The sequence below is a fragment of the Felis catus genome, chromosome E1 (genome assembly GCF_018350175.1).
Source record: "Felis catus isolate Fca126 chromosome E1, F.catus_Fca126_mat1.0, whole genome shotgun sequence".
Classification (NCBI taxonomy): Eukaryota; Metazoa; Chordata; class Mammalia; order Carnivora; family Felidae; genus Felis; species Felis catus.
In genome coordinates, this window is record NC_058381.1 from 59,344,590 (window position 1) to 59,365,822 (window position 21,233).

Below are 21,233 nucleotides of genomic sequence, written 5' to 3' on the forward strand. Positions count from 1 at the left end.
CCTTCCCGGAGGCTCTGTGGGGGGAACCCGTTTCCTTCTCAGGCAGGTTGTTGGCCGACTCGGCTGCAGGGTTTTGCAGGCCTGAGGTCTGTCCCCTGCCAGCCGTGCACCACACGCCCCTTCTAGGGGCTGCTCGTCGCGGCGGAGGCACTTTCAAGTCCAGCGAGGTCAAGGCGGGCTGACCTTTAAAAGCTCACGTGGGTCCACCTGGATAACCCGGGACAATCCGGTCTCAAAACTCTTCAATTCCATCTGCAAAGTCCCTCCTGCTGTAACATGTGATGCGGTCACGGGCTCCAGGGAGCAGGCCCCGGGCACCTCTGGGGGGGCCATTCTTCCACCTACCGCTGAAAAGCTCCCCGCATATTCTGGTTCTAAGTCCTCCGTCCGGCATGTGCGTTGAAATTCTTTCTCCCAGTCTGTGGTTTGCCTTTTTACTTTCCTAACAATGCTTAGTGAGGAGTTAAAGGTTTTTAATTTTGAGCAGTCTGATTTATAATTATTTGTCCTATTTAAAAAATCTTGGCCAAATCCAAGGCCACTAAGACTTGCCTCCTGTGCTTCCAGAAGCTTTGTGACTTTAGGTCTTCCGTCCCTAGCTACTTTTTGTTCGTGGTACGAAGTAATGATAAAGGGTTTTTCTTTTTTTGCATAGGGCTCGCCATCTGTTCGGGCATCGTTTGCTGAAAGGATCATCCTTTACCCACCGCACTGCCTCAATACCTCTGCTGAAAACCCCCTCCCCATAAATCTGTGGTCTCTCTCTACACCCTGTACCACATCCCAGGGATCTGGGGGTGTCTGTCTTTGTGCCAACACCTCACTGTTGTGCCGTAAGTTTGTAATGTTCCTGGGGATCAGGCAGGAAAAGTCCTCCAGCTTTGTTTAGTTTTTCAAAGCTGTTTCGGCCACGCTGGGTCCTTTGTATCTCCATGTGAATTTTATTTTTTTGTTAAAAATTTTTTTAATATCGGGGCGCCTGGGTGGCTCAGTTAAGCCTCCGATTTCAGCTCAGGTCATGATCTGATGGGTCATGAGTTTGGGCCCCGCGTCAGGCTCTGTGCTGACAGCTCGGAGCCTGGAGCCTGCTCCGGATTGGATTCTGTTGTCTCCCTCTCTCTCTGCCCCTCCCCCGCTTGTGCTCTGTCTCTGTCTCTCAAAAGTGAATAAATGTAAAAAGAAAAAAAATTTTTAAATGTTTATTTACATTTGAGAGACAAAGTGCAAGTTGGGGAGGGTTAGAGAGAGAGGGAGACACAGAATCCAAAGCAGACTCCAGGCTCCGAGCTATCAGCACAGAGCCCGTCGCGGGGCTCGAACTCACGGACTGTGAGATCATGACCTGAGTCGAAGCCGGACGCTCGACCGACTGGGCCACCCAGGCGCCCCTCCGTATCAGCTTTAGAATCAGCTTGTCGATTTTTGCCAAAGTCTCTTGGTACTTTGACGGGGCTATGCCAGATCCGTGGAACAACGTGGAGAGAACAGACACCTGAGCGATCCCGACCCCTCTGGTCCCGTTACGACGGCGCCTCTCGTTCATGGACGTTTTTCACAGCAACACTTTGTGGCTCTCAGGGCACGGATGCCACAGGTGCCAAACGTATCCCCAGTATTTCACTATCTGGTGCTACTGTAAACGGTGCTTAAGTCTCCTTCTCCAAGTGCTCACTGCTGGCCTGCAGGAACGCAAGTGAGTTCTGGGCACCGACCTCGTACACGGCCGTTCTCAACCGCTGGCTCTAGCAGCCCAGGGGCAGAGCCCTGAAACTTCCCACGTGAAGGAAAGTCTACGCAGACTTTCTTCCTTTCCAAACGGATGCCTTTTACCCCTTTTCTTGCCTCACCACGCTGGCCAGAGCCGCGGTCTGCCGCTGGCCGTATGTGAGGAAAATCTGGTACCTTTATCCTCACTGGGTTCCCGAAAGCAGCTGGAACCGGACTCGCCTAGCCTTCCCGGCCGCTCTACGGGTTTTTGCCAGTGTGAGGCTCCTCTGGGTGCAAGGCCCCTGGGCTGTCCTGCCGGCGTTTGTGACGAACCACCTTTCCAGATATCGCGTACGACACGGCTCTCTCTGCCCCTGGTAAGTCTTCCCAAAACCTCTGCCCAAGGTTCACCGTGCTCGGAGGGCTCCCGTGTGGCACGTTTCCCTTATCTCTCCACTCTCCGCTTACTCACGCCTTCTGTGACTTCTTCGAAGTGTGTGTAGCTGCGTCCTGTTTCGGGACCCGGTCGAGCCGTCTTTTATAGCCTGGGACTCTAGGCTACTCTCCCCTCGCCTGTGCCCTGTTTAATTCTCGGGAAGGGTGTGGTGGCCCCCCCACCTGATTTTTAACGGAGACGTAGCTCCGTAGGAGTCACCCCTTCAAAACGTGACCGCTCAGTGACGTCCGCCACGCTTACAGAGGCGTGCAACCGTTACCACGGTCCGACTCCTCAACGTTTTCATCCCCCCAAAGCACGCGCTCCCCGGTCAGGAAAACCACCACCTGAGTTCTGTCTGATGCAGCCGTCTGGGACGTTTCACAGAAGTGGGATCGCACAGCACGTGGCCCTCGGCGAGCGGGTGTCGACACCACACCCCTCTGGATGGCCACGTAATACTCCTCACGCGCCGTGACCGCACTTGCCGGTCGGTGGAGGTTTGGGTCATTTCCACTTTTGAGTGAGTAATGGCTAAAACTGGCAGCTGAACGTCTGAATATTCAATGTCAGATGCTGAACGGCTTTCAACATCCTGTCTGGCCGGGCACACCGGCCCCCTTGCTTCTCTCAACGTTTGGTTGCCAAGGGACACCGCTAAACCCACTTGGGCCATGACACTCGTGCCCCGGCTGCCCCCCCCAACACCCCCCAACCCCCTCACAGCACTGCAAGCACAGTGGCTCCCCACACACCCCTCCCCACACTCCCCCCCCCCCCCCAGTCCACATTCCGGAAAGCTGCCTAAGGCAGAACTACCCCCTCAGAGAGAGAGGACATTTTCGTTGCTCCCACTGGTCAGGGCCAGGCTGCTTTCCCACTGACAGCACACCACAGATGTTCCCACGCCCTCGCCACACTCATGGTCGTCGTCAAATCTTTCCTGGCCGCACGTCACGCCCGAATCACCTGCGAGGTTGAATGTTTTCCTGTGTTTTGCTAGTTGTTCTCTTTCCTAGACGGCATCTGAGTTCGGCTTCTCACGCGTCTCTCCTTCTGGCTTGCTTCCGGCCGTCCCCTCCCCGAGCCACGGACGAGGCCCCGCGTGCTCCCCTCCCTCCTCCACCCACACTGCGCCTGTTAAGCCAGAGACACTACGGCTGCTGACAAATCCTTCCCTCCAGCTGCTCGCCCGGGGCTCCCGCTCCTGGTGCGCAAACCCAGGGCCAAGCTGGAGTCAAGGATCTACGGTCTCTTCTGCCGAACCCCCTCCCTCCCGACCGCGAGAAGTGGGATCCGGTGCCCGGCACGGCGGCTGCTTCCTGGCCGCACGTGGCCGGGGCTGTGGTGTCGCGGCCTCCACTGCCGGCACATAAGCGCCCTGCACGCGCCTCATCGGACCCCGTGCGGCCCCGCTCCAGGACGGGAGCTCGTCGGGAAGTTCCTTCCACACGCCACACGACGGTGATGCCCGGGGTCGGAGTCGCCGGGTGAACTTTAGAAACGTCTCAAGCTCCCCACAACCCTGACGTTCGACTGCTACCATCTCGACCTGCGTGGGGAGGTCTGCACAGGCGGGCTGTATCACCACTTCCGTTCACCGACAGAGACAGAAAGCAGAGTGAAGCGACCCGACCTGTCGCCCAAGATCGCACAGCACGTTACTAGAAGAGCCGGTGGCACCTGAAGAGATATAAACCCGGGGTGCACCTGGCTGGCTCAGTCGTGGAGCGTGCAACTTTTGATTTCGGGATGGTGACAAGCCCCAGGCTGGGTATGCAGATTGCTTCAAAAAGAAGTATTAAAAAAAAAAAAAAAAATTAAGAGTTTATGGGAAAAGTTTTAAACGTTTAATGAAAAAAACTCGAAGCATTATTTACACGTGGGTAAGAAAAGAACACCGAGGGCTCGCCTGTCCTGGGGGCTGTCGCCAAGCTCACACGAACCCCATCACCCGGAAACCGCCCCCGCACACTTCCCGACAGCGGCACGAGGTGGGCGACGGCCGCCAGCTCGTCAGCGCGGCGGGTTCCTCAGATCAGGTCAGCCACTGAGGGACAGAAAGGCATGTGTGAAGGAAGGATGCAAACGGGATGCAAACGTGTTAACTGAGCTACAGGCTCACGACGTATTCTAGACACAAACAAGACGGGAGGGGGAGGGGGAGGGGGAGGGGGAAGGGAGGGCGAGGGCGAGGGCGAGGGCGAGGGCGGGTGCCACACATCCTGGCGGGCAGGCCGGCTCACCGTTCATGGGCATCTCGTCGATCTGGGTGGAGTAGTACTGCTCGATGTCTCTCAGGATACGGATGTCGTCGTTCTTCACAAAGTTGATGGCCACCCCCTTCCGGCCGTAGCGGCCCGAGCGCCCGATTCTTCAAGGGCAGAGCAAAACCCCTTCAGTACACGCAGCAGGAAAGGGGACGGGACACCCGCCAACGGGAGGCCCACGGGAAGCCCACCCCTACCTGTGTATGTACAACTCTCTGTTATTGGGCAGGTCGTAGTTAATGATGAGGGACACCTGAGGGACGTCCAAGCCCCTGGCCCAGACGTCCGTGGAGATGAGCACACGGCTGCAACGAGAGAAGGTGCTTGAGGCAACCACCCCAGTCACGAAAGCTTAAGACTGGCGACGGGCGGAAAACACGTCAGGTCACCCTCACACCGGCCCCCCTGCGGGCGTGCAGCGTCAGGGGCAGCACCGGAAAGACCTGTCCACGAAGGCCTCGCGTCTGTGGTTGTGCTCAGTTCACGCGCACCGTCTGATAAAGAGAGTTCTGGTAGCTTCTGCTGCACTACGTTTAACTGTTTGAACCCAGTCCCGTATCAACAACTGGGAAAGACGTCCTACTTCCGCCTAGAGGGGAGTCAGGGCTGGTGGCCTCTGGACCTTGGCGCAGGCTTTACAGCGTGTTCAAATTTGAAATGCAACTCACAGCGCTCTGTCCTGCAGCCAGGGCAGGATCGGACACGCCACGGGCCGCCACATCCAATACCGAGGCCACCAGCCCGCCTACCCATCGAGCACGTGCAGCGCGGCTGGCCCGGAATGAGATGCTCTTTAGAGTATAAAATACACACAGGATTTTCAATGCTTGGTACAAAAAAAAGCAAAAAACACCTTAATTAGTATTTTTAACGCTACATACTGCGAATGTTGAAATGATGTGCCCCGTTGAGTCAAATATCGTATTAAAAATCAACCTCACCTGGTTCTTTTTGTCTGTTTTAACACGGGTACTAGGAAATCTCAGATGTGGCCTGAACTATCACATTTCTATTGGACGTCGCTGGTCTAGAAGCATTCAAGTTAAGGGACAGCAACACAGGAGAACGGAGTTCAAAACAAAATGGGGAGGTGTCCCTGCCCCATAATCACCTACAACCCCAGCCCCAGAGGGAGAGAGAACAGGAGCCCAGCCACACGGCGGGGCAGGAAGCCGGACAGCAGCCCAGCAGGAGGAAAGACCAGAGCCGCACGGACACATCAGAGCAGGAGCCGCTGAGACAGCGAAAGACAAGCGGGGGTGGGGGGTGGGGCAGCACCGAGACCGCAGGCGACTTCCCAGAATTCTATCTCAGCAAGTTTCTCCTTTGAGATAAACACTTCTAGACAAACTAAAACGGACACTCTGTCACTGGGTCACTGGCAGCCCCAAACCAAATAGGTAAAGACATTCTTCAAGGAGAAGGACATCCATCCCAGACAGAAGTTCAAAGACAAAAAGTAAAACGATAGTGTGCGTCTGAACGTCTGTACGTTGTCACATAAAGCAAAGGCGTCCTGTGGAGTTTGTGATATTATAAAGCACGTGACCACCACCACGGCTTTCTAGAAATGCAGGGGTCACTGAAGCCTCGGGTCTCTGCGGGAGCAGGGACGAAGGCCCACGTGCCGATCACAACAGATGTGGAGGATGGAGGCAAAGAGCGCTACACTCCCTCAGGAGAAAAGGAAACGGGGAAAAGGAATGAGGATACGAAATCCAAAACCAGGGCACCTGGGGGCTCAGCCGGCTTAAGCGTCCGACTCTTGATTTCTGCTCAGGTCATGGTCTCACGGAAGCCCCACATCAGGCTAAGCACTGAGCACGGAGCCTGCTTAAGACTCTCATTCTCTCTCTCTCTTTCTGCCCCTTCCCTGCATGTGCACATGCTCTCTCTCAAAATGAATTTTAAAAAAAGGAATCAGAAAAAGAGCATGAGAGGTAAACCCGCTGATGAGATGATTAATTCAAACGTAGTTTCGTCAGCATCAAACAACACGGGACGAACTGCATCCCAAGACAGCGATCAGCATTCTAACGACAGAGAAAACCAACCAGAAGCCACCGCGAGCCGTGTGCACAGCACACACCTGCAGCTTCGGGCGGCACACAGAGTGGGGACGGGGCGCGTGAGGGGACCCAGCGGGGACACCCACCCAAGGCGGCCGGGCCGGCCTCACGGCAGGACTGCCGACAGGCAGCATTACTACGGACGGAGGGACGCTTCTGTGATGAAGGCTAACCCTGCAGAAACCCAACAACTCTGAACCGGTCGGCACGACGGCCTCAGGACCCATCGAGGACACGTCGAGGACACACGGAACTCAGAGCTGCACCCACAGCTCCCTCGCTGCTGCGGAGACAGTAAAGAGAAACAGGGGAGGGTGCGGAGGTTTCGAAACGCAACCGGCAACGGAGCCTCCGGGGCACAGCGACCACGGGGCATCTAGAAGTGAGCATGTGCCGGGCCGGCAAGCAAACCTGGGAAGACGCTACAAGGAACGACGCCACATGCTCTCCGACCACAGCGGTACTCGGCTAAGACCCCAACACAAAAGCACCACCGGAAAACCTCCTTACTTGGCAGTGAAGACCCCTACCCGCCCCCACCCCCAAGGTGATGGCGGCTCCCCCCAGCCTAGCGCCCCCACAGGGCTGCCCACGCCCACGCCCAGGAGGCAGGAGGGCACGGTCTGGGGCCGGAAGTCGCGCCGACCCACCTGGCGCCAGACCGGAACTCCTTCATGATGGACTCGCGCTCCTTCTGCGGCATGTCGCCGTGCATGGACGACACCGTGAAGTTGGCCTCTCGCATCTTCTCCGTCAGCCAGTCCACCTGCAGGGCAAAGCAGCAGCCGCCACCATAAGCTCAGAAACCAGACTGGGGCGCGTGCTGCAGACCTCAGCTCAGTCGTCCGCGGAACCAACGTGAACGCTCAGCGCCAGGGCCCTTAACACGCGGATCGATCACGGGGCGCCTGGGGTTCGGCTCAGCGGGCTGAGCGTCTGACTTCGGCTCAGGTCGCGATCTCACACGTTTGTCTGGGTTCGAGCCCCGCGTCAGGCTCTGCGCTGACAGCTCAGAGCTGCTTGGGATCCTCTGTCCCCCCTCCCTGCCCCTCCCCTGCTTGCTCTCTCTCAAAATAAACCTTTGGGGGGGAAAAAAAATCCTCAGAGGAATCTTTACTAGACGTGTGGGAAATGTTTGCCCAGCACATATTGGGGCAAAACTCCTCTTACTGGTTCCGTGTACGTTTTTCAAGGGAAAAAAAGGCTGTCTCTCACTATTCTCATTTGAAACTTAAATTCAAATCTTCTCTGGAAGGTGGCCGACTCCTGGCTGTCTGGTCCACCTGCACGACAGCGTCACTTGGGAGCCTAAGAAAACCCAGGCCCGGGGCCCCTCCTAAAGCCAATGACGTCCGTGTGTCCGGTCCTGGGACCAGCGTGAACACGTCCGTACAGCTTCCCTGGCCACGCCTGCCTGTCCCCTTCTGAGCCACCACAGGCAAGGTCTGGGCTGCGTCCCAAAGAGAACCAAGTTCAGTTTTTGCCACGAGAACACTGAAGAGCTAAGGTGGCTACGTACCTTCCGTTTGGTGTTACAGAAGATGACCGCCTGAGTGATGGTCAGCGTGTCGTACAGGTCACACAAGGTGTCGAATTTCCACTCTTCCCTCTCCACCGCTACAAAAAACTGCTTGATGCCTTCTAGGGTCAGTTCATCGCTGGAGGACAAAGGCACGTCCCGGGAACTCATTCCTCCACCAAGATTTCAGGGCGCACACAAGCCACGCACCGTTCCCGGTGCCGGCCCGGCCCGCGGCGGCCCCTACCCCCCCGGGGGCCAGCACCTCTGCTGCACGGGCCCGACCAGCCTGCGCCTTCAACAACTTGCACACCTCGCAGTGCACATTTTGCTCCCATGGCAATGATGGACAAATACCGCCAGCTAGCTCGTAAATTCAGAATCGCAGAGCCAAAGGAGAAGGCCCGTCGTGAAAGCTTTTTTTTTTTTTCACATCCAACATGGGGCTCGAACTCACAACCCCAAGATCAAGAGTCCCACGCTCCACTAACTGAGCCAGCCGGGTGCCCCAAAGCTGGCTTTTCAAAAAAGAATGCAAGAAACACTTTACACGTTTTCAGACCCAAACACCATCTACGTGGCCTGTGGCTGTGGCACCCGAGGCGCGGGGCGTGCTTACCGCTTCACCAAGATGCGGATGGGGTCCGTCATGAACTTGTTGGTCATCTCCAGGATTTCGTGAGGCAGCGTGGCGCTGATGAGCACCACCTGTGTGGCCGGGGGCAGGTACCTGTACACGTCGTAAATCTGCTCCTTGAAACCTGGGACAAAGGAGGAGACGCGGAGAATTCTGAAGGCCGCGCGCTTGGACACGGAGGTCGCGGATGTGAGGCGTAAGGTTTCACAAAGAATGTCTTCCGCGGACCCGGGAAATCCACGCACCCCTCTCTGCCGTCTCTGGGGGTCGTGGCCCCACCCCGACAGGCCCGGATGCCGGCCGTGAGGAGCAACAGAAGCCCCGGCCCTGGATCGCCCACGACCTCAGACGCCTGCTGGCGGTCACTGCTGCTGTCGGGCTGCTGTGAGGATGTGCGTCCGACGTGGCCAGATCTGCCACGTTTTAAGAGAAACCAGAGATCCGGATTCGGACAGAACAATCTCCCGCATACGTGGGATCCTTAGGGGTGTATGTCACCCGTCAACCACACCTCGACTGGTGGGACCTGGACCACGGGCCACCACACCGTGACCTCCGCTGCCCCGGGCAGGACGGAGTCAGCAGGCGAGCCCGTGAGAATGCCCGCACGGCAGGTCCCGGCCTCCAAAGGCCCCTTAACAGATCGCGAAGTCGTGACCCCACAAATGACAGAGCCCAAGACCTGCGTTTCTAGCAAATCCCCAGATGACGCAGACGCCGTCCATCTGGAGACCTCGCTGTGCGAATGTCGCCCCAGGGGCCGCCCGCGAGCAGCCGCCCCCTCAAACGCTAAGGAAGCCGCCCAAGTGCACAGTGGTGACCGTGCCGTCCCTAGAAGAGCAGGGCCTCCGGACAGAGGGGCACGGGGACAGCTCCTCACGCAGCAGGAGCCCCGCAGGCCCGGACACCGGGAAAACCGGCGGGAACCGCACCTCAGCCGCTGCGTCTGTCACCTGGTGACCCCCCCCCCCCGGTGTGGGGGCAGGGACTGAGGGGAGGGTGTGTGCAGGCAGCGGAGGCGTGGACACACGGAGAGGCGCTCTAACGTGCGCTGGACCCAAAGCATCTGTCAGGTCGCATTTCCCTGTCACTGTACTGACACCACAGCCGCCACCACCAAGGGGGGCATCACATATCTGTCCTCAGACGTTTTGATAAAAACACGTGAAAATCCTAAAAAGTACACGTGAAGTCTAAAAATTTACCTTAAAACGTAACTGGGAAAAAGATCAGCCTATGAACCTGGGTGGCTCAGTTGGTTGAGCGTCTGACTCTTGGTTTCTGCTCAGGTCATGATCTCACGATTTGTGGGATCGAGCCTCGCATCGGGCTCTCTGTGGTCAGCACAGAGCCTGCTTCAGATCCTCTGTCCCTGTCCCCCCCCCCCCCATCCCTCCCCTACTTGCTTGCTGGCACGAGCTCTCTCAAACGATATTTTTTTTAATGTTTATTTCTGACACAGAGAGAGACAGAGCATGAGTGGGGGAGGGGCAGACAGAGACGGAGACAGAATCGGAAGCAGGCTCCAGGCTCCCAGCTGCCAGCACAGAGCCCGACGTGGGGGCTGGAACTCACGAACCGCGAGATCCTGACCTGAGCGGAAGTCAGACGCTCAACCGACCGAGCCACCCAGGCGCCCCTCAAAAAATAAGTATTAAAATTCTTTTAAAAAGGGGGGCAGCCGGGTGGCTTTGTCGGCTGGGGTCCGACGCGGTTTCAGCTCAGGTCATGATCTCACCATTTGTGGGCTCGAGCAGGACTGTGTGCTGACGACACAGAGCCTGCTTGCGATTCTGTCTCCCTCTCTCCCTCTCTGTCTGCCCCTCCCCTGCGCGCTCTCTATCCCTCTCCCAAAACAATTATGTAAACATTGAAAAATATCTAATAAGGTAAATTTAAATCGAAATAAGAAAGTAAAAGCCTAAACAACCAATAGACAGCTAGCTAAAGAGATTACAGAACCTCTAGACAACACAACGCGCTGTTACCAGAAATCCAGGCTCCCTGTCACAGCCGCCAGGGCCCCACGGAGCACAGCAGGCATCTCTACGCGCCCCGCCTCGACCGCGTGCCTCCCCACCTGCGCCAGCCCCGGACGCGCGGGGAGCGGTGGCACAGTGGTCCCTTCCCCACTGCGGGAAGGACAGGGTGCAAGTTCTATGTTCGTAGTCGCGCCCAGCCGAGCGTTTCTGCTCACGCAGAGAACACTTGCGTCAGCTGCAGGTTTCCACCTCGTGCTGTGAAAACGTAGTTAAACGTTGGGAGGAAATTATGCTCTTACTCATACCTTTATTCAACATTTCGTCAGCCTCATCCAAAACCAACATCTTGATAGCGCGCGTCCTCAAACTTCTGCGCCGAATCATGTCTACGGAACCACAGTTAAAAATAATTAGACCTCAAGGGACACCTGGGTCGCTCAGTCAGTTGAGCGCCCAACTTCGGCTCAGGTCATGATCTCATGGTTCATGGATTCAAGCCCCGCGTCGGGCTCTGTGCTGGCAGCTCAGAGCCTGGAGCCTGCTTCGGATTCTGTGTCTCCCTCTCTCTCTCTGCCCCTTCCCCGCTCATATTCTGTCTCTCATAAATGAATAAACGTTAAGAAAAAAAATTAAAAAAAACACACGAGACACACCTGGGTGGGTCAGTCAGTTAAGCATCTGACTTCGGCTCAGGTCATGATCTCACGGTTCGTGAGTTCGAGCCCCGCGTCGGGCTCTGTGCTGACAGCTCAGAGCCTGGAACCTCTTTTGGGTTCCGTGTCTCCCTCTCTCTCTGCCCCTTCCCCGCTCACACTCTGTGTCTCTCTCTCTCTCAAAAATAAACAAACATTAAAAGAAAGAAAAGAAAAGAGATAATTAGACCTCAGGCTACAAGGAAAGGGCCAGCCGTTCTGGCTGTGCTTCACACTTTCACGGCATCTCAGAGACCTCTGTCCACCTCCTACACGTCACCCATGTGCAAAACCGTGACGCAGCATGGCAACGGGAAACGGTCCCAGGCGGTTTAAACGCCACTGGCGAACCCTGCTGGGTGCGTGACTTTTACAGACAGAAGCGCTTACCAAAGACACGCCCGGGGGTGCCGGCGACGACGTGCTGCCCGTAGTCCAGCTTCCTGATGTCCTCCCCCACATTGGTGCCCCCGATGCAGGCATGGCACTGGACGTTCATGTAGTCACCCAGCGCGAGCAGGCCCTGAATTCAAACGAGGCTCACGTTCGTGCAAAGTCAGAGACCTCGCAGTTTTCCCAAAACGAAGGTAATTTCTACTCCAACGTAAGATGACCACCGAGAGTTATTTATTCTATTATTTACACCATAAAACTACAAAAAGACCCACTCTCCCCCTTCTACTCTTTTCTATGCCAAAATGAAGTCATTTTGCTGGCTTATTAGTACAAAAGCAGTACATTTCAATTACAAAATACCCCGGAACCACATAAAACTCATAATCCTAGCCACCCAAAGACAGTATTTACTTCTTAACGTGTATCGAGTGTTTATAGTGTTTTAAGTATAAAAGTTACGACCGCTTAACTAAAACGAATCTTTTTCTGAAAAAAATCACAATTCTAAAACTGCAAAAAGCTAGTGGAAACACACCAGCAACGTTAAAAATGATTTAAAACGTATCAGAAATTCACGTCACAAATGTTAGGGATCAGGAAATAAAATTAGAGGAAACCAAAAAACAGGATTAGATTCAACCAACCAGTCAGCCTTTGACCACTGAATGAGAAGGCAATACTTGCAAATACGGCACCGCCTCCCTGGGTCTCACCTTCTGGATCTGCACAGCCAACTCCCTCGTTGGAGCCAAGATCAAAGCCTGGGTTTCGCGAACCTGGTAAAATAACGTGTCAGAAAACAGAGAGTCCTCAGTATTTTCGAGGTACACGAGCTCAGCGCAGACCTCTTGGCAACGTTATCTCACGTCAACCGCACATTAGACCACACGTCTAACAGAGGTAAACGAACCCAAATGTGAGTTCAAGCGTGAACCCAGCCATCACAGGGTTTACCAGGCAGGACTGCGGCTTGCACACAAGAATGTCCGCTAATATATCTCTCGGTTTAAACGACAAGGAATTGATGCCAGAGTATTAGCTCTCGTGTGAGTACACACCTAAGAACCTCTTAAGAAATTAGTTGAGTCTGAGTCGGTACGACCAAATAGACATTTTTCAAAGCTGCCCTTTTTGAACTGCAGTTAGAGGAGAAAAGGAAGGATTTCCTAGGAGTTGCAAATTACCTGAATATCCAAACACTGGAGGACGGAAATGCTGAACGTGGCGGTTTTGCCCGTGCCAGACTGAGACCTGTTCGAGAAAACACAGACCGAGGGTGTAGAACGGGCTCCCTGCTCCCACTCACGGCACCCCCACCATGGCATTGCCCCCAGGGGCAGGTGCAGGAGCACCTGGGCAGCTTCTGAGCAGGAGCCCCACCTCCCGGAGCAGACCAGTGCCTCAACCGAAGGGCGGGGGCTCTGCGGGGTCACCAAGGGAGATCAAGTGTTACAGGTGGCAGAAAAGGAGAGATTCCCCTTTATATAAACGTAATTCTTTTCTGTAATTTCGGACTAAAACCAGCCTCCAAAAATAATTCATCTTGTAACCAAGTCTTTAAGAATAAGGCAAATGGGGGATAAAGCCATTAAGAGAGTATTATAAACCATTCCACACGCCAACTGATAGGTAAGGCTGGCTAAAAATATGACGGCTTTCCAGACAGGACAGGAAAGGAAAAGAAAAAACAGGAAAAGAAAAAGGACAGGAAAAGAAAAAAAGAAGACACCCTGTGGATTAAAGTCAAGGAAAGGGTGAAAAATGGTCCTCCCAAAGCACTCTCTGCACTGGGCTGACTGGAGCCTAACCCCGTTTGGGGCCAGTGACGTACTGAGCGATGACGTCTCTGCCTTTAATTATCTGCTTGATGGCTCGCTGCTGGATGGCTGACGGTTTTTCAAAACCTGCAGAAAGAAACAAAGTTAGTTCTAATCACACACTGGAAGCTCCTCGGTATCCCTGTTGAAGCCCTCACCCCCACCCCTCCTAACCCCAAGTCCAACATACGGAAGCTCTCAACAAACAGCTGGTGAATGAACCGGGCTGAACCATGTTTTTATACTAACATGGATCTCATTTGTACAGAATCCTTATTTAAAAACACCGTTGCAGAATACAGAGACCTCAGTTAGATTACCAAAACCCCCCCAAAAGTTAACGGTGGCACTCCCGGACCCTGGGCGGGGGCTCACCTTTGACTCCCAATTCTTTCTGTGCTATTTACAGTCACTTGCAGAGCTATTCTTTGCGTTACTGTTTGAACTACAAGGAAGGGAAATAAGTCCAGTGGCTCTGCAGCCGCCCCTCTTCCCTCTCCGTATCGGTCTGCATGCTGTCCAAGTGTCTACACTGCATTTACTCTACTGCCTGGGTCTTTCTGCGGGGTCCACACTGTGCCCCTTCCACTCGCAGTGCAGCTATACAAACTAGGACACCATCCCTCTACGTGACTGTTACCGGGGAACGAGGCTACTCTGAAGGAGTAAAAGTATTTTCCAAGTAAACAAAAGTTTACGTACAAAAAAAATTTTTTAATTTGGGGCAGTCTTTTAAAATACAGTACAACTTCCATTTAACATAAAAACTATAATAGATGACTTAAAACCCTCATCGTGACCAAGCACGTGGCTGGGAAACTAACAACGGTGTTTGGGGCAGGGATGTCTCGGATGCCCGGAGGCAGGCAGGACTGTCAGCCTCGCACCAGGTGGGGATGTGCTGACACTTCTCACCTCCCAGCCCCTCAGCACCCTCTTTGCTGTCTAAACTGCCAGAACATCAAGGACTGCTGGGTGAATGACAGCCCAGTCCCAGGCGTTAAACACAGATGCTAATCACTCCCATCTGCACTGCCCCCCCACCCCAACTCTTCCCAGGCTCCCAGCTCGGGCAACTGCCTCCCAACATCTCCAACTGGATGGCTTACAAGCCCCGGAGATTCACCTCGTCCAGGACAGAACTCCCAACTCTGCCTCTCTCCAGGGCTCCCCACCTAAGCAAACAGCACCACCACCCACCTCTGCTGCTCACATCCAACCCATCGCCACCGCAACACCATCACCTCTCCCCTGCCTCCTCTCCAGCGTCAGCTCTCACCTCCCCTTAAATCCAGACTCCCAAAATAATCTCTGTACCTGCAAATCTGACCCCTGCTTAAAACCCTCCAAAGGCTTCCCACTGCACTTAGAAATAAAAAACTCTTCATCACCTCACACAGCACGCTGTAAGATCTGGCTCTGTCTGCCCCTCCAAAGTCGCCCCTAGGCTCCCACCACAGGAGGCTTCTTTCTGTGCCTGGAACGCACGGACTCAGTACCGCACGGTCCTGGCACCAGCCCTTCCCTCTGCCCGGTCCTCTCACGACGGGCTCCTTAATCCAGACCTCAGTTCAAATAGTAGCCCCACTACTCCCCCTGCTCCCCGCGTCACAGCCATCACCACTGCCTGAAGCAGCCTCGGGTCTAGGCACGAGCCTGCCGGATTCACTGCCAAACCCTTAGCGCCCAGAGCAGCGCGGGTCCCTAGCACCTACTAGGTACAAGCCCGTTATCCAACGCATGAACGGCGCCCAAGTGCCCGGGAAGACTTCTCAGCCTTCGCTGGACCCGGCACCGTGCTGTGCACCGAGGACGACGCGCCGAAGCCTCCGACACCGACCCGGCGGGGCCGCGGCAGGCTGGGCCCCGGGACTCCCTCCCGGCCGCGCCCCCGCCCTCGCCGCCCGGCCACCCCGCGGCCCCCGACCGTAGGCGTAGATGCCGCGCAGCAGGTCTTCCCGCAGGCCCATGGTGTCGAACGTGGGCGTCACGTCCACCTCCTCGCTGGTCTCGAATTCCACTTTGGTCATGTCCTCCTCTTTGAGCAGCCGCTTCCGCGCCGAGCCCGAGGTCGCCATCGTGGCCGTGGCCGCCATGATCCCGAGTCGGCTGAGAACGGGGCGCGCGCCGCAGCGGAAAGCGGAAGCAGGGCCCCGCGCCGCCGGCGCCAGGAACTGACGCCACCGCGCGCGTGCGTACGAGCGTGCGTCGGGGCCGCGTCTCGGGAGGGGCGGTGGAGCTCCTCTTCCCCTGAAGAGGGAAAGGGAGGGGGCCTCAGGGAGAGACGCGGTGCTGCTGCCGCTGCTGCTACTGCTCTCGCGCGTTTGAGCTGCCGCGGGAACTCGCGAGGGGCGGGGCCCCGCGGGGCCCCGCCCACCCCTTATAAATAGGGCCGAAGCGTCGGGGACCCGGAGCTGGTTGGAATGTGGGGCTGATATTCCCTGTGCTTTAGCCGCCGGGACGGGGGACCCTGCGCGCGGGTGGGTGGGCGTGGGGACCCCGCCAGCGGCAGCCCCCGAGCCAGGGCCCCCGGCCGCACCCTGGTTTCGCTAAGGTCCCGGCCGGAGCGGAGGGCGCCCGCTCGCCGCGGGAAACGGCGCTGCCGCTCAGTGTCCCTGGCCCCCGATGCAAAGAGTTTACTTTTGGAAAGCCTCGCTGCCGGCTCCGATTAGGTAGCCGGGTTTTAAGCCTCTAAGGAAGAGTCCCTGCCGCCGGTCGAGTGTGTAAGGGCACGACCCCCGGGCTGCGCTGCACCTGCAGCTCCCGGGCCCCGCGTGCGCCACCGCGCCTGCCCCGCAGGAAGGGAACCCCGGAGGGTTCGGCTTTTGTCGCCCTGTACCCGAGAGCCAGCCCTGCGTGTGACCCTTAAACTTGCCTAAGTGCCTCCAGTGCCAGGCTCGCTCACTCGCTCGCCCCTGGACCGGCGTCACCTCCCGACCTGGCTTCGTTCTGTGTGCTTTTAATTTTGTGAGGCTTACACTCCCTTTCTCTTTGTTGGCTTGGCTCGCATCACTGGGCATGTGTTTAACCCACCACCTCTTTCCAAGGGTGCTGGAACGCTCTCCTGTTGTGAAGGTTAATTTAGTTGTAAGTGGATGATCGTTTCTTCCACGAAACCAGACACACGTAAAGCGCAATGTGTTGCAGTATAGGTAAGTGAGGCCTGCCTTCTGAAACACCCACGCTAAGGGCAGAATATGTCCAAACTCTAGGAGGTAGTTGATCCGATAAGCATGCCTCGTAAGAATGCCGGTGTTAGTCAAATGTTGAGTATTTCTAAAGCTGACTCGCTTTCTTAGACTTTGAAATCCGTACGTATCGTGCAACAGCACAGTTTGCAAAACTGTATGGCCTCAGAGAGGACGCTGGATAATCCTTTGCGGAGAAGACATAGCAACTTTATTTTCTTTCAAAGACACTATAAGAAAAGGGTGTAAAATATCTCATTAATAACTTTTATGTTGACTGTGTGTTGAAATGGCAATATTTTAGATATACTCAGTTACATAAAATGTTGTTTCAATTAATTTCACTTATTTTTAATCTCAATTTTGGTTTTTGATGGTTATTTTCGAGAGACAGAACACAAGCAGAGAAGGAGAAGAGAGAGAGGGAGACACAGAATCTGAAGCAGACTCCAGGCTCCGAGCTGTCGGCACAGAGCCCGACACAGGGCTCGAACCCACAAACCGTGAGATCATGACCTGAGCAGAAGTCAGATGCTTTACCGACTGAGCCACCCAGGTGCCCCTCTTTTCTTTTTTTTAAATGTTTATTTTTTATTTTTATTTTTGAGAGAGAGACAGAGCACAAGTGGGGGAGGGGCAGAGAGAGAGGTAGACACAGAATCCGAAGCAGGCTCCAGGCTCCAGGCTCCGAGCTGTCAGCACAGAGCCCGACGTGGGGCTCGAACTCACGGACCGCGAGATCATGACCCGAGCAGAAGTCAGACACTTAACCCAGTGAACCACCCAGGCGTTCCGGCTACTAGAATGTTTTAATCACACTGTGTATGATATTCCTATTGGACAGTGCTGCTCTAGGTATCTAGCACGTAAAATAACCTTGCCAGGAGTGGGGGAGAGAGTAAATAGAAGACTCTACAAATTCTGACATCAATGGGGAAAGGAAGAAATTCTTGCATTCCTACTAAGTGCAAAGGGGAGAATTGACTCTTGGCGCTTGCTCAGAGACTCTTCACCCTAATTCACAATCCACCCCGGCTTGTCTTTCGTCTTCACACTTTTACGGCATCTTATGCCATTGTTCCGGCAAGGCCCTTTGGCTGTGTTTGAATACACATCTTAAAAGCCTCTTCCTTTTGTTTGGGGCCAATAACTTTTTGACTTTTTAGGCCAGAGTCCACGGAAAAGGACGAGAGGTGGGGTGGAGGGGAGATCAGTGCAGTCTCTCATAAGCAGCGCTCTCCAGGGAGCAAAGGGGAACCAGGCAGACGTGGTCTTTGTCCCTGAGGCTCGCGTAATCAGATGGGATGACACCCGCCCCCCCAAAATACAGTGAGGTGTAGGACACTGCGGGGGTGCACCTGAACATAACAGGCAGGTCCCCCTTGGTGGCCAGGAGGCCTCTGGGAGAATAAGGAGGGTAAATCCGCTCTGGGGAGCTCGGAGTTCAGTAGATGACAGCAGAGCCATGTTTTTATCACGCGGGACAGGCGGCTCTTGGTAAGTGCGGCCGGGGGAAAAACGTCACTTCAGGAGATGTTTTCCTGCTCCAATATTGTGCTAGTTTCACGAAGCCTATGCAACGTGCACCAAAGGGTCAGCAGGATCTGAAACGCATTTTGCTTCATCACCAATAGCAAACGTAACTGGTTGGTTGTATACTGAGAACACGCCCTTAGTCACTTGCTCTGTCTGTTGGCCTCCTGTTTCCACGTTGCTATGTTGCGTTGGGCGTAAGCATCTGCTTACAAAGCAAGAATTGACAACCCCGGGGGGCGCCTGGGTGCCTCAGTCGGTTGAGCCTCCGACTTGGGCTCAGGTCGTGATCTCAAGGTTCATGAGTTCGAGCCCCGCGTCGGGCCCGCTGCTGTCCGCGTGGAGCCTGCTTCGGATCCTCTGTCCCCCTCTCTGCCCCGCCCCTGCTCACACACCCTCTCAAGAATAAATAAACATATGGGGCGCCTGGGTGGCGCAGTCGGTTAAGCGTCCGACTTCAGCCAGGTCACGATCTCGCGGTCCGTGAGTTCGAGCCCCGCGTCGGGCTCTGGGCTGATGGCTCGGAGCCTGGAGCCTGTTTCTGATTCTGTGTCTCCCTCTCTCTCTGCCCCTCCCCTGTTCATGCTCTGTCTCTCTCTGTCCCAAAAATAAATAAACGTTAAAATACTTAAAAAAAAAAAAAAAAAGAATAAATAAACATAAAAAAACACGAATGGACAGCCCAGCCTGGCCCTCAGTACACGTTTCCACTGCTCGAACGTGCAGATTAATGTTTCCATTCTTAACAGACACCTCAATTACAATTCCAGCTACAAGCTGCAGAGTAGAAATGGCTCCACTCTGAGTCCCCTAAAAAGTGGATTTCGATGGCTTCTCACCTCCGGGCCCTTTATCCCGGACTTCCTGTCCCCACAGGGGACCCACCCATTCTGTTTGGGCACGGTACCCCCTCTTTCTCCTGCGCCTCACTTCCCACACCCTTTATATTTGGGGGAGGGAGGCTGCCCTACCTGATTAGACTAACGTCAGGGAGGGCAGAGCCCCGTGTCTGTGTTTTTCCCCATCCTGCCCAAGCACATAGTAGGTGTGCCCGGGTGTGTAGAGCAGGAGGGCAGGAGGACCGCGGGACAGATCCGGCTGTTCGGGAGCAACCTGAGCTCATCCCGGAGCAATGGGGAACACACGGACAGGTCGGCGGGCTACACCACAGGAGCCCACCCGCTTCTTTCTTGGTACCTGTGTTAGACCCACGGTGGAGACCGTCAAAGTGGTTTGTCTTGTCCAGGGGCAGACGGAGGTTTAGGTTAGCACCGCTGGGCTGGGCTGGGCTGGGCTGGGCTCCCATGAATCATCACCATAAGAGCTGATGCCCTGAATCCGAGGGGCTGTCCCCAAAGATGGACTTCCTGCCCTCCCCACTGTTCCTCTCTAGGAGTGGCCCTCTCTTACTGTGCTCCCGAACCCACTGGCTGGAGCCTTGACTACACCCTGCCAGCGTCCAGCGTTTGGGCGGCGAAGGTACAGGTGCATAGGAGCATCTCTGTGGAGCAGGCGCTGGTCCGGGAGCTGGATTGGGTGGCAGACAGGACGGACAGCACTGCCGGGCAGAGCTCGTGTTCCCTAGGAGGGCAAGCCCGACACAACATGCAGACCAATAAGGTAATTGCAGGTTTTATCATTGCTGTGATGCAAAAAAAAAAAAAAAAAAAAAAGCAGAGTGGAAGAGAGGGGGTCGCCGATTTACTGGGTGACTGGAGGAAGGTGTCGTGTAAGTTGTTAAGGGAGGTGGCCATGGAAACACCCCAGGGAGGAGTGTTCCAGGAAGAAGGGGTGACGAGTGTGAACACTCCCAGACAGGCAGGGGATCAGTACAAGAGGGGGGCAGGAAGCCAAGGTATTGGTGGCATCATGAGCGTGGGCAAGTGTGGGGGTGGGACAAGAGGCGAGCAGGGCCAGATCATAAAAGGTCTTACAGGCTGTGAGTGGAGTTTAAATGCGTTCCAGGGGCGCCTGGGGGGCTCAGTCAGTTAAGTGTCTGACCCTTGATTTCAGCTCAGGTCATGATGTCACCATTGGGAGCGTCGAGCCCTGAGTCAGGCTCCACAGTGACAGCATGGAGCCTGCTTGTGATTCTCTCTCTCCCTCTACTGCTTGTGTGCTCTTTCTCTAAACAAAACAAAACAACAAGACAAAAACACTAAATGCCACTGAATAGTTCACTTTAAAATGGTTAATTTTAGGGACGCCTGGGTGGCTCAGTTGGTGGAGCAGCCGTCTCTTGATTTCGGCTCAGGTCACGATGTCACAGTCCGTGAGTTCGAGCCCCGAGTCAGGCTCTGTGCTGACACTGATTCTGTGTCTCCCTCCCTCTCTGCCCCTCCCCTGCTCGTGCTCTGTCTCTCTTTCTCTCTCAAGAATAAATAAAACATTTTTTTCAATAGACCTGGTTTGGCTGAGTTATATTTGAGATGCCCAGACATCCGAGTGGGATTGACAGGCAGATGATTGCACGTAGAATGGGAAAAACAACAGAGAATGACCGGTTTTATCTGCTCCTGTGGAAATAGCTGCTTCCTGCCCTCCTCGGCCCACTCTCCGAACTGGTGCTGGCCAGAGGTGGGTGTGGGGTCCACGCTGCCGGCTCTGTACCCGAGGGGGGCTGTGGGGTCCACACTGCTGGCTGCACACCAGAGGACAGCCTCAGAACCACACCCAGCCCCGCCCTGGGACACTCAATCCGCCTCCAGCTCAGCAGTTGAGAAGCTGCCTACAAGTTCCGGAATCCTCCCCAGCATTAGTCGGAAGAGCGAAGGAGCATAGCCCCCATTTAGGTACGTCATCCCCTGTTTGGAACCTGCCCCTGAGGGCCGTGGGCTGGTACCTGGACTCCTGTTCTCTGGCTTCTGTTTTGGGTCTGCCTTTCTCCACACGGGACCTTCACGTACCCAGCACCTAGCACCCGCACCCCCACCCGCTGCCAACGTCATGATTGCAAAGCAAGCCCAGAAACCTCCCCACTCACACTC

At 55.2% G+C, this 21,233-nt stretch overlaps 2 protein-coding genes across 3 annotated transcripts in view; one reads left to right on the top strand and one right to left on the bottom strand.

Annotated features, from left to right (window-relative positions):
* Positions 1-3,970: 3,970 nt before the first annotated feature.
* On the bottom strand, positions 3,971-15,685 carry EIF4A3 (eukaryotic translation initiation factor 4A3). Of its 2 annotated transcripts, XM_023244263.2 has the most exons (12): positions 15,453-15,681; positions 13,540-13,612; positions 12,893-12,959; positions 12,422-12,484; positions 11,703-11,835; positions 10,926-11,006; positions 8,621-8,762; positions 8,002-8,140; positions 7,133-7,248; positions 4,611-4,718; positions 4,390-4,517; positions 3,971-4,193 (listed from the first exon to the last, which is right to left on the bottom strand). In XM_023244263.2, exons 1-12 carry the CDS (start codon positions 15,619-15,621, stop codon positions 4,177-4,179), a joined length of 1,236 nt encoding a protein of 411 aa, XP_023100031.1. In that variant the 5' UTR covers positions 15,622-15,681; the 3' UTR covers positions 3,971-4,176. The 2 variants fall into 2 exon arrangements, with proteins under 2 accessions (XP_023100031.1, XP_044899954.1); XM_045044019.1 differs by lacking the exon at positions 4,611-4,718 and having other exon boundaries at positions 15,453-15,685.
* A 1,523-nt stretch (positions 15,686-17,208) lies between these two features.
* Positions 17,209-21,233, top strand: part of CARD14 (caspase recruitment domain family member 14) — a 35,929-nt gene continuing 31,904 nt past the window's right edge. Inside the window, exons 1-2 of the mRNA XM_045044014.1 lie at positions 17,209-17,269; positions 19,640-19,866. The gene's annotated coding sequence lies outside the window, so the exon portion shown is untranslated. The remainder of the gene's footprint in view (positions 17,270-19,639; positions 19,867-21,233) is intronic.

Bases quoted from the DNA above. Each gene is read 5' to 3' on its own strand.
- EIF4A3 (XM_023244263.2), bottom strand. From the start codon at position 15,621: ATGGCGGCCACGGCCACGATGGCGACCTCGGGCTCGGCGCGGAAGCGG. The intron at 13,613-15,452 runs GTCGGGGGCCGC...TTCTTTCTGCAG, and splicing joins GCGCGGCATCTACGCCTACG to GTTTTGAAAAACCGTCAGCC. The intron at 12,960-13,539 runs GTACGTCACTGG...TTTCTCGAACAG, and splicing joins GGCAGAGACGTCATCGCTCA to GTCTCAGTCTGGCACGGGCA.